This window comes from Haemorhous mexicanus, chromosome 3 (genome assembly GCF_027477595.1).
Source record: "Haemorhous mexicanus isolate bHaeMex1 chromosome 3, bHaeMex1.pri, whole genome shotgun sequence".
Classification (NCBI taxonomy): domain Eukaryota; kingdom Metazoa; phylum Chordata; class Aves; order Passeriformes; family Fringillidae; genus Haemorhous; species Haemorhous mexicanus.
Window position 1 is genome coordinate 24,576,168 of NC_082343.1, and position 13,593 is coordinate 24,589,760.

A 13,593-nucleotide genomic window follows, 5' to 3' on the forward strand; every position below is an offset into this window, starting at 1 on the left:
TGACACAAATGTGAAGTGGATTTGGAAAAATTTGAGCATTCAGAAGCCATCTAGTATCAAAAGGAGATGGTGAATTTATGTATATATATACACATCCTTTTACACAAATAAGTAAAAATAAACTTCAGCTTTCTAAAAACTTATTATAAATTACCACAGTCACCGATCACAGAACACAGTAAAACTTTCTCTCTTTATAGCAGTTCAGTCTACATGTACTGGAGTTATGAGCAAAAAAAACTTGATGAAACAAGAGTTTATACAATTTCTTTATAAGAGAACCTTTATTTAACAATGGACCATCTCAGTAAATGAGTTGATAGGAGCAATGAATTTCAGTACTAATGGAGCCAAGTACCTGGTGTGTTCATGACTTTACTTCAGTTTCTTCTACTTGAGGTAGTGTATCCCAAACAGGTTTCTGAATGTGTTCTGGTATTTTCTCTATCTTAGTCTAAAAGGAAAGAAAAACAACCACTTACTGTGCCAGTCAGCTAACATCTGCCTGCTTTATTTATTCTGGTTTGAGACATTAATCAGATTTAAAATGCCATCTAGTGGCACTTCCAAGCAATACAGCCTCTTTACCATCCAATATTTTGGAAAATCTTCCTATCAAACTACACCCATTTTCTCTGTTGACTTTCTAAAGACTTCAGTACTTGCATCAGGACTCTAACAGTTAATAATGTGGGGTGGAAACTGACCTTTTTCACTTCCATGGCAACCCCTTCAGGTAAGTTTCGTTGCACGTACTCCAAGTAAACTGCAGCAGTACTGCTTGTTAGGTATTTTAACTAAAACAGAAAGATTTTTTTTTAATGAACAACTATTAATAATGCTTCAAACAGAATTTAAAAAAAAATATTGCCCTGGCTTCTTTAGCCCTTGCTATGGGGACCAAACATCTTACAGGAAGCCAACTTCCATAATATTCCAAACAGAAGCAGTTCATCTGTACTCAACTCTCATGCAAGTGTAAAGTAGTTACTTCATCCCACAGAACTGCATATGCTGCCTGGAAGCACATGCATTGGTTATGATAGAAGTGGTGGTTCTTGACACTGCAGGTATCAGATGAAATTAATTACAGATTACACAAGAATCACCAGCTTTTCTATACTGCCAAAATTCAAGCCTGCTATAAATCCTGCAACTCCAGAGTTCTACTGAAACACTGATTTTTTTAGTTTCTCCTGGTTACACTGAATTACTGATCCTTTAGGTTTTCCTGGAAGGCAAAAATAGGGCTTATGGTCTGTGGGCAGCCACTCATACTGCACTCATGTCAGGGGACTTGGAAGTCCCATTTTGCTAAGCACTGTACAAATATACAGTAAGACACCCAGGAGCCACAAAATGCTGGAAGTAAACCTTTCTTCTAAGAAAGTCAACCACAGCTGCATTCTAAACCATACAGATGTCTGTGTCATCAGCCACAGAGCTGGTGGTTTGCCTATGCTTCCTTTCTTCTATTTCCTACATGCAGTTTTAGTTTGCCACAGGATGCTGCACAGAACAAAAGTATGTCTGCTCAAAAATATCAGACCAATTCACAGAGAACAGAACCCTTAGTGACTGGCAATGCCAATCATTTAGCTGCATCTTCTTCCCTTCCTGAGAAAACTCTCATCCCAGTGATTTTTGTAAACCAAGAGCATAACACACATCAATTCTACCTCACTTTCTTTAGCCATTTTTTCAGCTCTTAAGATGATGGTAAAAATAAAAAACTTTTTGGTCCAAAAATTATGTAGGCTGTGCATAACTCACATTGTGTTTTATATAACTAGGTCAGCTGTTTTCCAATATTCTCCTGCATTCTCCTCGCCAAAACATTTTCATTCTTGCATTAGCATGTAGCATCTTTGAATTGTGCCCCTAGAACAATTCTGTGTCCTTCTTTCTTACCTCTAAACACATGTAATGTGTTCTCATTTCATACTGAACTCTGTGCTTCTTGTAAATGTGTACAGATTTGAGAAGTGTAAATCGCTCTATTGTCTTTGGGGGTTTATCTCTGAGCAAAGAAGAAAAAGAAATTTTCATGTTATATAAAGGATGATAATACAAGTTTATCTGAAAGATTATGCTGAAATCTCTGTTCTTATTTGACATTTAGAAGATCTACAAGGAAATATCAAACACTGGTACAGTTTGTTATTAACTCACATGGGCATGGCTAACACTCAGGTATTAACCAGCACTGGATCAGGGAAGCTACAGCACTGACAGCTGTACTGAAAGTAGTGTCAGTAGCCCTCATGTAGATAAAAAGCACTTCCACTATGGCAGCACTGAGTGCAGAACTGCTGCTGCTTTCTCATCACTGTCCTGTCATCAAAGAAGTGTTAGGTCTATCATCTGAGGGAAAAAAGTCAGATTACAGCCATTTCTTAGAAAAAAAATGCTTCTACGCAGAGGACCTGAATTACAGTAGATAACAGAAGAAGCATCTCACTCCATATCACTCTACAGATCAGTTACTTACACTTTTTCAACAGAGATGCCAAGTTCTTTAGCTGCAAGCACTGCAAAATATTCATAGCTGTCCAACACAGCTTTATCGTGGCCTTTAACTAAAATGGACAATCTCTTGTACAGTGTTTCTGGCTCATCTGAAATAGACACCTGCATTTTTGAAGAAAGGACAAGAGTTACCACACCACGTTCTCCTTAATTAATGCATGCACTGTGTATTTCCTTAGCCTGCATGCCCCATTTGTAAAAGAGCAAAAACACCCCACAACCTGTTGAGCTGCTTATTTTAGTTTATCTAACAGAATCTGCCTGTATTACCTTGACTGACAGGTCTCACTCTACCAGGGAAGGCAAAGTGTAAAGAGACAGCTAACTTCTGAACATTTAGGTAAAATTTCTTCTACCAAAAAAGGAATGCCAGATAGATATAAGGAAGACAACACTAGCAACAGCAAGAACAAAACTCATTGTTGAAGCAAGTCTGGAGCACTATTTGTATTTTATAGAGCAGTGTGCAAATACCCAAGAGTTTGCTTGGGTATGGAAATTAAACAGACCTTTATGGACAGCAACCAGAATTCTCACCGTACTAAGCTCTAAGACTACTTTAAACACAGTAGTCTTCCCCAGGTGTATTAACCTTCATGTTTGTACAAGAGCAAGTTTATGACTTTCAGTTAGAGCTTCAAATTCTGACGGTCTGGGCTCACTGTGATCACTGGAAGAGCCTTAATGAGTGCAGAAGTGCTGATTTTCCCAGAGGTTCACTCCTAGGCAGTCTAGCACACTAAATGCAGCATGTACCAGCCACAGCAGGAAGGCTGGATCAGCACTGTAGATCTAATACTGCCTGTCAGATGTTTCTGAAGCCCTTGTCAAAAGGCTGCTAAGCTGCCGCAGGCATTGAACTGAATACGGCCAAAAAGTTGGTATTTCATAGAGTTATAGCTGCACAGAAAAGGGAGAAAGTTACTGAGAGGCAACTGTGAGCTACTGAAATCTTGTTAGGGAAAAAAAAGAACCCACACCAAACCAGATCTCAAATACCAATAATATAAATTATTTCTTTCTCTATGACAAATTTGACATCACTAAGGCAGACCTTCAAAAAGCTGCCAGAAAAGAATTCAAGTTTTTCTAGATGTCCTTCTTATTACTAAGAAAATATATAAAATACTGTGCTACAGAACACTCACCAAAGGATTAGTCTTAGGCTCCTGTGTATAACCATGGGATCCAGCCAGCCGCGCTCCCATCAAGTTGGAGCTCCTAGAAATAAAGTCATGGGGAAAGCATAAAATAAGTTGTAAAAGTTGGATTTGATTTTTTCAGGGACTATGGAGGAGCAGTGGAAGGAGGAGGGGCTGTTACACTTACAAAAGAAAATACTGCTTTTGCATAATTCTGCTTGCATAACTGACAGGAAAAGCTGATCCCTGTATAAAACAGATAAGTTATGTTATGGTGATTTTCCCCAAACCAGAAAGCAGCCAGTTAATACAGGTTTATTAAAGATTTCTTTTTTGCACACCAAAGCACAGCACATTCCTAGGCACTGATCTGACAAACTAGAAAGTTTGCTCCATTGGAAAATACAGGAAAACAGGAGCATGGAATTGTATTTCAGTATACAATAGCACCTAAAAAAAATAAGCACTTTAAGGGCACAGTAACAGTATGCACTTACCACTGAGGCACCTGAATAGCAATCACTAGCATATTTTTAACAGAAAAATGTATTTTTGTGGCATCTGATGCCATCTCTGCGTACAATAATATTTTGTCTTCAGTTTTACTTTCATGGTACAACATACATAAGTTTTGTCAAGTGACAAGCCTAAGTAGGACTTAAAAAAGCAACTGAAAGCAATATCATATAAATGCAAAAATTTAGTCTGTGAATTTAACTGGAAATTTACTGATTTTTTAAGAAAAAAGTTCCTTGTGATTTTGAACACTTGTTCTTTTGAAGAGAACATTTAAATAAAAATACTTCTTAGAAGCAAATGAACCATGTTTAAAAGATAACATGATTTTCTGTGTTGGAAAAGGAATGTTGTTAATTATATGACACTACTAGCTTTCATACTAGAATAATTGTTCCCTTCTGAACATTATGTGGCTTCTAGCTTCCTTTCACTAATTCTTAATTTGGCAAAGTTATAGACTGATTGCTTGAGGGGGAGAAAAAGGAACTCTCGCTTATCAGAACCTCAGGGCTGTAGCAAAATACTGAAGCCAAATTAGTTACTTATCTTGCCCCTTGATGCTCTTTTTTGACATGTGCTGGAGTCACAGCTTTAAGAGAGAAGACATACCCCACCCAGGAGTTATACAGGTGACTGTCTAATCAAATCATCAGAAAACAGCTAGACTTTACACTTTTTCAGGTAATCTTACTGTAGTTGCCTGTGGATATGCATAACTGACACTATGATGCTACTAGATCCCTAACCTTTTCCAGTATGCATCATACATTCATTGTACATCAGCAGTGAGCAAAACTTTTCTGAAGTGATTTTGCCTCAGTCACAATTTATCCACAAAGACTGCTTCCCATAAAGAAGATGTCTGCAGGAATAGGCAGAGGAGATTTCTGTTTACAACGCTGACTATGGTACTGCCTTTAAGCAATCCTTTCAAATCCAGATCTTCACAGGGGCACTGCTGTTACATTCTTTAAGTGCATAACAAAATAGGCAATTGTAGGAGCACTGAATATTTGTCACTGTAGTTGATAATCATTCAGAAGGTTTCAAAGCTTATGCAGGGAACCACCTGAGCCTTAACAGCTAAAAGTAGTGAAATACAGCTAGTAATTACTCAATGATATCTAATGAAATAGAGGGACAAGAGCACATAATGACAGGACAAGGAGGAATGGCTTCCAATTGAAAGAGGGTAGAGGCAGATTAGAGATTAGAAAACAATTTTGACTGTGAGGCTGGTGAGGCACTGGGACAGGCTGCCCAGAGAAGCTGAGGATGCCCCATCCCAGGGAGTGTCCAAAGCCAGGTTAGTGGGGCTCTGAGCAACCTGACCTAGCAGAGGGTGACCCTGCACATGGCAGGGGGGTGGAAATAGATGGCCATTAAGGTCCCTTCCAATCCAGGCCTATGACTCTATGGCAAAATTATGTTGACATTTGCACCTCAAGTCTCTCTTCCTGAAGTCAGAATGCTGCCTTCCTTCCATTCAATGCCAATACAAAGCACAGTAACAATCAGCTGACACCACTTCAGGAAGCAGACAGGCCATAAGCATAAAAGACTATTCAGTGCAGGGCTTAAGCTGTTTATGCAAGTACATGACACAGAATCTGACCCCAGATGACAAATGTAAGGCTATTAACTGTAATTATAACTGAATTTTTTATCAGTTTTGGGTTTTTTAATGCTTGTGCATATGCAGTCTATGCTATGTATTCTTTTACTTATAACTACTTGACTTCGTAATAAGAATTTATTATTTGCATGCAAAGATAAATGCACTCATAGTGTATTGTACTATGTGGTTTTAGGTACAAAAATTTCAGTCTTAATGCAATAAAAATGAATAAAACAAAACCTGATGAAGCAACAGAGTCCTATCCCACACACTGAGGTCTGCAGCCTTTCCAATATTCTATGATTGTGCATGTTATTCCTACCACATGCCATCTCCCTTTGTCACTAATTAAGCAGATCTGCATTAATTCAAAAGTTTTTGTAACACCAAATTAAAGGTGCTCTATGCAAATTTTGACAAAATGATACACTGAATACCTCAAGTGCTAGATATGACATTCAGTGGGAAGGAATTTGTAAACAGCTTCACTGCCTGATTTAATGATGTGCTCTTGCTAATGGCCATCATAGAAGGTGGAAATGACACTCAAAGACTTCAATATAACAGAACCAAGACGTTGCACAAAACATAATTACCCCTCTCCTAGTCCAAAATAGCCTTAATTTTGTTTTTGGCTGAGAGCCTCTGAAGTGTCAGGGGGAGACAGACGCTGAAAGGCAAGTCCAGAACACACCGCATAGACAGAAGAGAGTTTAGGGCTTCGGAAAATCCAATTTTCTCAATTTGAGAAAAAGCAATCACTGTTTTTAAGTCCAAACTAGCAAACATCATCAGTGCACTACGCTTTCCTATTATTTTACGTGGTAACTTCCGAGCTTTGAAACTTTAGACTAGAAACTCGCCTAGCACACGGCCTCCAAATCCAAGCCGCCTATTCTTCACCATCCCTTGCACCCGGACTAACTGCGGGAAAACCACAGAACTGCCGCGAAGAGTTCTGAGGACCCGCCAGGCGATGAGGGCGTGCAGAGACACAGCCCCACGCTGTGCAGCCCCAGCCCTCCCGGAGCCCGAAGGACAGCATTTGCCACGTCCCCTTTTCCCACTCCCCTCAGGAATGAAGACGCCGAGGAAGAGGAAGAGGAGGAGGCGGGCGCTCCCGCGTCCCCTCTCGCGCCGCACACCGCACCTGACAGAGCCGCCGCCACAGCCAGCCCGCCGCCATCTTGGCTCCGCCCCTGCCCGCCCTGCCTCGCCCGGAAGGAGAAGCGCGGCCGCGGCGGCGCCTCCTTCCCCGCTGGGGCGGCTCGGCCCGAGGGGCAGCGCTCGCCGGTGCGGAGCCGAGCCGGGAGCTCCCACGGCGCCGCAGGAGCCGTACGAGCCCCAGCTCGGCTCCCCAGCCCGGTTCTCGCCTCCCCCGAGCGCTGCCTCGGGGCAGCACCGACGGAGCAGCGGCTCCCCCTCAGCCGCTTCCCGCCAGCGGCGGCTGCCGGGCCCCTCAGGCGCTCCCCGTCCTGTTCTCTTGGAATCCTTCCAAAAAAACCAAACCGAAACAAAGCCAATTTCACGAATCCTCGTTTTCAGCTTTCTCCCCGCTCTTAAAAATATTTCAAAAAGGGATACAAGCCCGTTAGAGGAAAACCCATTCGGCTGTATTTTACCGATATATAAAAATGACTGGCAATGGCACATAAACCCCTTTCTTTTCATACCTACAGATACCGGTTGATAATACAACAAAGCTTCTGATGGGCACCAAATCTTTAAAGAGGGTAGGGAAATAAATTAAGTGCTAATTTATGCCACTAACCATCCTTAAATACACACAACCAGGTAGGTAGTGTAGAGTGCGATTAACCTGAAATTAAGCTGTGTGCAAGTCAAATGCTAAACACGGGAACCTGAAACCAGCATAGATCACAAGCTCTATCAAATGTATATATATATTTTATTTTGTTACTTCCTTTGCCACCTAAAATTACAGTCTGCTTTTTACACTAAAACGCCTAAAATATTTACATAACCATCTTCTAATAAAATAACAGTTAAATATTGAAAATAAGATTTTTCTCATAAAATATGTTTTCTGTATGTACACGTTTTATCAAAGAGGACTAGCTCCAATATTGAATAGTTTTCCATCATCAACCATCAGCAAGAAAAAAGTTTTCTGAAACAAAACTATGTTCAACTCATGTACAAATAGGCAGAACAGCACATTTAACATCAGCCAATGCAACACTTAACGACGAAGTCAATGTTTGAGGCCTAAATCATGTACTGCTTAGGAAATGTGCATTTCTTTTTTTTTTTTCCTTTATGAATAACTTCTTTGGTTATCATTGTTCTATTCTTGGCTGTACAATAAAACAGCACCCAATTAATGTTACTTAACCAGGCATATGTATGTGTATATATATATTTATAGGTACTAAGTTTAGCACAGGTCCTGTGCAACTGTTACTAAAAAAGTGTCACTGTAGAGTCTTTAATATAGAGCTGCTCTTCAGAATTAAGCCCCTAAATTTCTACTGTATTTCACTCAGTTCTTCAAGCAGAACTCTGATTTCAATCATCATTTTGCTTAAACAGTTTTTAACCACCAAGAACCTGAAAACCTGTCCATTTTCCAGTGTAGAGCCTTTCTCACAAAGATCCTTAAAGGTTCAAAATTATACAAGCTTGGGAGAGGAAGAATAGACTCTGCTGGGCTGTTTCTAACAGAGACTCCTGAAAGCCAACACGTTTTAGTGCTCACAAAAAGCCTCCACTTTGCAAACCACGAAGACTTGCAGTATCTATGAGATTTTTTTGTCAGTGGGTCTTGCTGGTGGTACAGAGCTGAGCATCCAGTCTGCTGAACCTGGGTTGCATATGGCCCCTGTGAAATGTCTCAGCATGGACAGAAACTGCTGGGGAATGTGCTGAGTGGCAGCTTGGGAAAGAAAAGGCTGCTGCTGCCTGATCTCCTGAAGCTCAAGGGTACAATGACTGAGGACATCACCTCTTATGTGACAGGAGATATTCCACCCACTGGCCAAACCCTATTGCAAAAACATCTGGAAAACCCCACAGAACACTAAAACAACCACGTACACAGAAACTTCACTAACCAGAAACTGAGAAGTTATTTCCGTTCTCCTGAAGGGTTGTTCTTTAGCATCAGAACATTCGACCTTAAGTAGAAACTTGAGGTCATTTGGCTTCACATATTTGGCTTTGACAGAGAAGGCACCTCTCTCTGTCAGTGGGTCCCACTGGCTCTGAACTTGTGTGGTCCGGTAACTCCTATAAAAGTGCTGTGATTTACCCTCCTTTTGCATAGTTAAACAAGGACAACAAGTAGAAAATAAGACCCACCATCCCTCAGATTCTGGTGAAGTTATTAGGAATATGGCAAAAAGAACCCAATAAAATATAACCCAACTTATTAAAAAAAAACCCAAACAAAGCTGAAGCCTGGAAGATCTGAAATAAGTCTTATAAAATATTTTATAAAGTTAACAATACTTCTCTACTGTGCAAAATTCACAAGAAAATCACTGCTGCTGCCTGTGAGAGCTCTGCAATCAGCATTTGTATTCCGTAATTAAAGGTCCACTCAACCTAACTCCATTTCTTCCTTGTTTTATTCTGCAATGTACAATTCTTTCATATCCTGTTTAATCAGAGAACCAATTCTAAATTTATATAAACTCAGGTGTCAGGTGTCCAGCACGTAGATCTGAACCTAAGGGAGGAGAAATGGTCATTAAACAGCAACATTAACTCACCTCTGCAGCATGTTTATAGTAAATAAACAACAGCTGAATTTGATGTAATGAAGAGGACTGAAAATGGCACAAGAATAACACATATACCCAGGTGCTGAAAGGGTATCAGTCTCTTTTCCAATGGCAAGAATGCTTCCCTGTGTTTGCCTGGCGAGAGAGCAAGCATTGCTTGAGCACACACTCCCCTAAAACCACAGAGATGGCTATTCCACAGTGTGATTTATTGTCACGGGACAATATTTCCAGTGCAATCTGATTACCAAGGCAGCGTTCCCCATTCAGTGCTCCCATCAGAGGATGTGAACCATAGAACAATCATTTTCATTCTTCAATCCTGGAGATTAGGTCATTTTCAAATCAGCAGATCAAAATGGAATGCTAAAATGGAATGTCTAAAATGTCCTGTGTAACCAACACAGAACTGAAAATGAACTGTGATATTACTAACTCTTTCACAGTTAAACCAAATCTTTTCTTCCTCCATCTTGCTTAAAATGGCAGCACTAAGACAAAAAATGTAATCGTATCTTTAAGAAAGAAGACATTTACTCTCTAGAAGATGCTGGAAATGATCCAATATAGAAAAAAAAAATGTTTCATCAGAAGTGTGTGAAATTTATTCTTGTAATTGGGGTAAAATGAAACTTGGAAGAGTTAAAGACTAAAGATTCTACCAGGACCATCTGGTAGGAACTGATAGCAGAACCATGAACTTGTGTAATTAGTGGCCTTGGAAGTTATCAGCAAAAAGAGCTCAGATAAAAACACCTTATAAGAATATTTGTACCAATTATTTATTTCTTCCCCCAAAACACAAATTAATAAAAAAAAAGGGAAAAAAGCAGATTTTTTTTTCTAGACCTGGATAAAAGAATTATAATTTTCAACAGGTAGTTTACAATCAGTGGGAATAAACAAGCAGTCCAGGTTTCCTGATTGATCCATTCAGGGTGTGCTCAGTAGCTGTCTATCAAACAATTTTATTTACAACTCAGCATCATCCTGCAGTAGATCTGGATCTTCATCATCCAGTAAGAGGTCAGCATCCATGACTTCATTCTCTTCCATGACATCACCCAGATCCGGAACAACATCATCATCAATGTCACCAACATTTTCAACATGTTTAACCAAGCTCATGTGATCCAAGGGGATCAAACTATGCCCAGCTGGCCCAGTAGTTCTTGCAATAGTGGCTGCCATTTCTGCTGCTACAGCAGCTTTCTGAGCCTTCTGCCTTTGCTGTTCTTCGTGTTGTCTGTGAGTCTTCATATGAGCATTGCGGCTTTTGATTTTGAAAAAGACCCTAAATTTTAAAGGAAAAAAGAAAATCAGATTAAAATGCACTGCATTTGATGAAATGAGCCAAAAAAGACTCAACAGCTTATCAGTACATTTGCTTCCTTGTCCTGAAATAGAAGTCAGTGAAGTCTGCAATGCCATGGTGTGAATTTCAGGGACATATTACCAGATTTATACATCCTGATGGTATCAAAATGGCCTACTCTGATTTTGCCAGAGGTAGTTTGTAGCTGCCACACCGGCTTTAGTATCTATGCACATCCTAATTTTCCCTCTATCAGTTTCACAACCATCTTGCACAACAGGGAGAAAGTGAAGGATTACCATGATGGACAAGCTCAAGCACAGAAACACAGAAAAAGTTGCCCACTGTCACATCCAAGTCAGTGATGAAGCAGGAAGCTGGAATGTCAGATGTAAAAATTCTAGCAGGTAAGTGGGAAATAGGAGTAAGTACTGCAGGGGCATCCAAAATGTCATGCAAACCTATCTCTGGCAGTTCTGGTAAGAGAACATATCATCTAGGAGGAAAAGTTCTTCCAAGACAATCAAAATACAAAGTTTGTTCACAGCACTGCTGATCTGGAATCTCAACAGGCAAAGGCGATGCTGTACTGCAGACAGTCACACTTACTTGCCACACTCCTTGCAAGGAAAAATTGTTGTTGGGTCGGTCTCGCCGCTTGTTGTGCTGTGGGCAGGTGAGCTCTTGATGGAGCAGTATCCGCTCTGCGTACCGGATTTCTGCTTCGTGCCGGGAATGGTGCAGCGTGTTTTCGTCACTTGGTTTGTACCTCCGTGAATGCGAGCATGGCCATTCAGCGCTTGTCGGGAACTGAACACCTGCCAGGGAGCGGGGTGGAGGGGAGGGGAAAAAAACAACACCAAGAAATCACAAGGCAACACTGGAACTGCAGAAAGTAGGATGCTGAATGCATATCTCAACAGAACAAGTGTACATGACTAATATGCACCATCTACTCGCTCAAATGGTGCTTGCTTTCAGCAATATCCCACTATAACTGAAGATAGTCACAATAAAACAAAGCAGTGAGCCGTCCTATTATTAAAGTTGTGTAACTTAATTGGAGCTGTTGCCATCTAGTATTTCTAAAAGGTACATCATCTCAGAATTCAGTTTTCTGTACAGATCAAACTGTTTCTATTTTGTGGGGTGAGAATTAAAAGAGTCAAAATCAAATTCACTAGTTTACACATACGACCACCACCACCACCCTCTCCCCATTAAGTATACTAAACTCACGTACAGCGCCACAGTTTGGCATTTCACAGATGAAGGAGGATGAAGACAGTGAAAGACCCTGAACGGCAGGTAGATCTATAGGTCCAACAAGAGAGATTGCTGGTGGGTCAGGTGACTTCTGCATTTCCCTTTCTTCTTTTCTGTCTTCTTCAATCTCCTCATCTTCCTCTAACACTTCCTCTTCTCCACTTGTCTAAAACAGACAGCGCAATTAAGGAACACTAGAAATATGGTCAGACAGCACTGGATAGTTAAGACATACACAGTTCTGGAACGGCATGTTGTTTACTCAAGTGTGCTTCCCAGTATCACTGTTTCTTACCATCCTGAAAGAACTTCTGGTCTTACTGGAGCTACCACCCCATAATGGATAAGCTATAGCCCATAAAGCTTCTCTGCAGTGCTCAAGACAGCCTCCATGTGTATTATGGAGCTGTGGCTCCAAAGATCTGCAGATGCCAGGTGCAGTGCTGTCCTCCTGCCATCAGAAAGGCCATGTATGCTGTACTTGTAGTCAAGCTACTATAACAAAACCCCAAAATGACCAACCAAAAGAAACCCCAACCCACAAACCAACACATCCCAAGTGGTATTTGTATTGGAATGTTAGAGCAGTCTTTAGGAGCACACATGGGCACAAGCATAATTTACAGAGGTTTCCCTGGACTACAGTTAGATAATGCACTTTAATCTGGTTGCAGTCCAGCCAAACAAATCTTGGGGTAGCTGAGGTCACAAAATATTCATACAGAACATAATTTAGAGTTATGCATTAATTTCTATTGGAAGATACCTATGTCACCTAATTCAACCTCCTCCTCAAAAAAGGACAAACCAAAATTATCAAGTGTTAAACTTTCTCATCTTCCTTTAGACTTACCAAGCATTCGTCTCTTTTCTTCTCTAAGCGCGTTCTGTGTTTCCGTCCCAAACGCAAGATTTTCTTCCAGGTATAGTAGTATTCCACACATTGTGCAACTGTCTTAGACTTCACCTGTAGTTAAGGAATTGCAGAAATAGTCCTGTCTTAATTTTCTGCTTTCATTCAACAGAATTTTAATATATTCCAACAGGTAGGCTTTATTCCTCAGACATTCAAACAGAGGGAAAAAAAAAGGCAGTTTGACTACAATGGGAATGCTCTTGTAGAATAATTCTTTTTAAAATATTTTTCCAGTAAAATTTGCATTGATTTTTTCAACTTCAGTAGATTTCTCTGTGATTCTCTAAACTCCAGACAGAAAATTACTCAGAATGTAGTCTTGTAGCTCAGTTGTACAGTACCACTGAGAAATCTAGGAATTAAGACTTGACTCACATAAATCCACATATTTTTCAACATTTGAGCTAACAAGTAGGGTATTGTGCCCTGAGATTTATAAACTTGTCTTTTCTGCTTTGTGGCAGAACATGAAAAGTAAGCCCAAACATGTTTTCTCTTTATTAACAGGTTTCAACCCTTCCTGGCACCAGGCTCAATGCCAG

At 40.4% G+C, this 13,593-nt stretch overlaps 2 protein-coding genes across 14 annotated transcripts in view; both read right to left on the reverse strand.

Moving 5' to 3' along the window:
* Positions 1 to 256: 256 nt before the first annotated feature.
* Positions 257 to 7,067, reverse strand: MRPS10 (mitochondrial ribosomal protein S10). Its single transcript, XM_059841135.1, has 7 exons — positions 6,959 to 7,067; positions 3,859 to 3,917; positions 3,678 to 3,750; positions 2,492 to 2,631; positions 1,912 to 2,020; positions 708 to 797; positions 257 to 454 (listed from the first exon to the last, which is right to left on the reverse strand). Exons 1-7 carry the CDS (start codon positions 6,992 to 6,994, stop codon positions 368 to 370), a joined length of 594 nt encoding a protein of 197 aa, XP_059697118.1. The 5' UTR covers positions 6,995 to 7,067; the 3' UTR covers positions 257 to 367.
* A 631-nt stretch (positions 7,068 to 7,698) lies between these two features.
* The window catches only part of TRERF1 (transcriptional regulating factor 1), a 100,491-nt gene continuing 94,596 nt past the window's right edge, over positions 7,699 to 13,593 (reverse strand). For all 13 annotated transcript variants that reach the window (XM_059841132.1, XM_059841130.1, XM_059841129.1 and 10 more), the window contains 4 exons: positions 12,989 to 13,102; positions 12,113 to 12,301; positions 11,479 to 11,687; positions 7,699 to 10,848 (listed from right to left, as the gene is read on the reverse strand). In XM_059841132.1, coding sequence (XP_059697115.1) covers positions 10,527 to 10,848; positions 11,479 to 11,687; positions 12,113 to 12,301; positions 12,989 to 13,102 — 834 coding nt within the window. In that variant the 3' untranslated portion in view covers positions 7,699 to 10,526. The remainder of the gene's footprint in view (positions 10,849 to 11,478; positions 11,688 to 12,112; positions 12,302 to 12,988; positions 13,103 to 13,593) is intronic.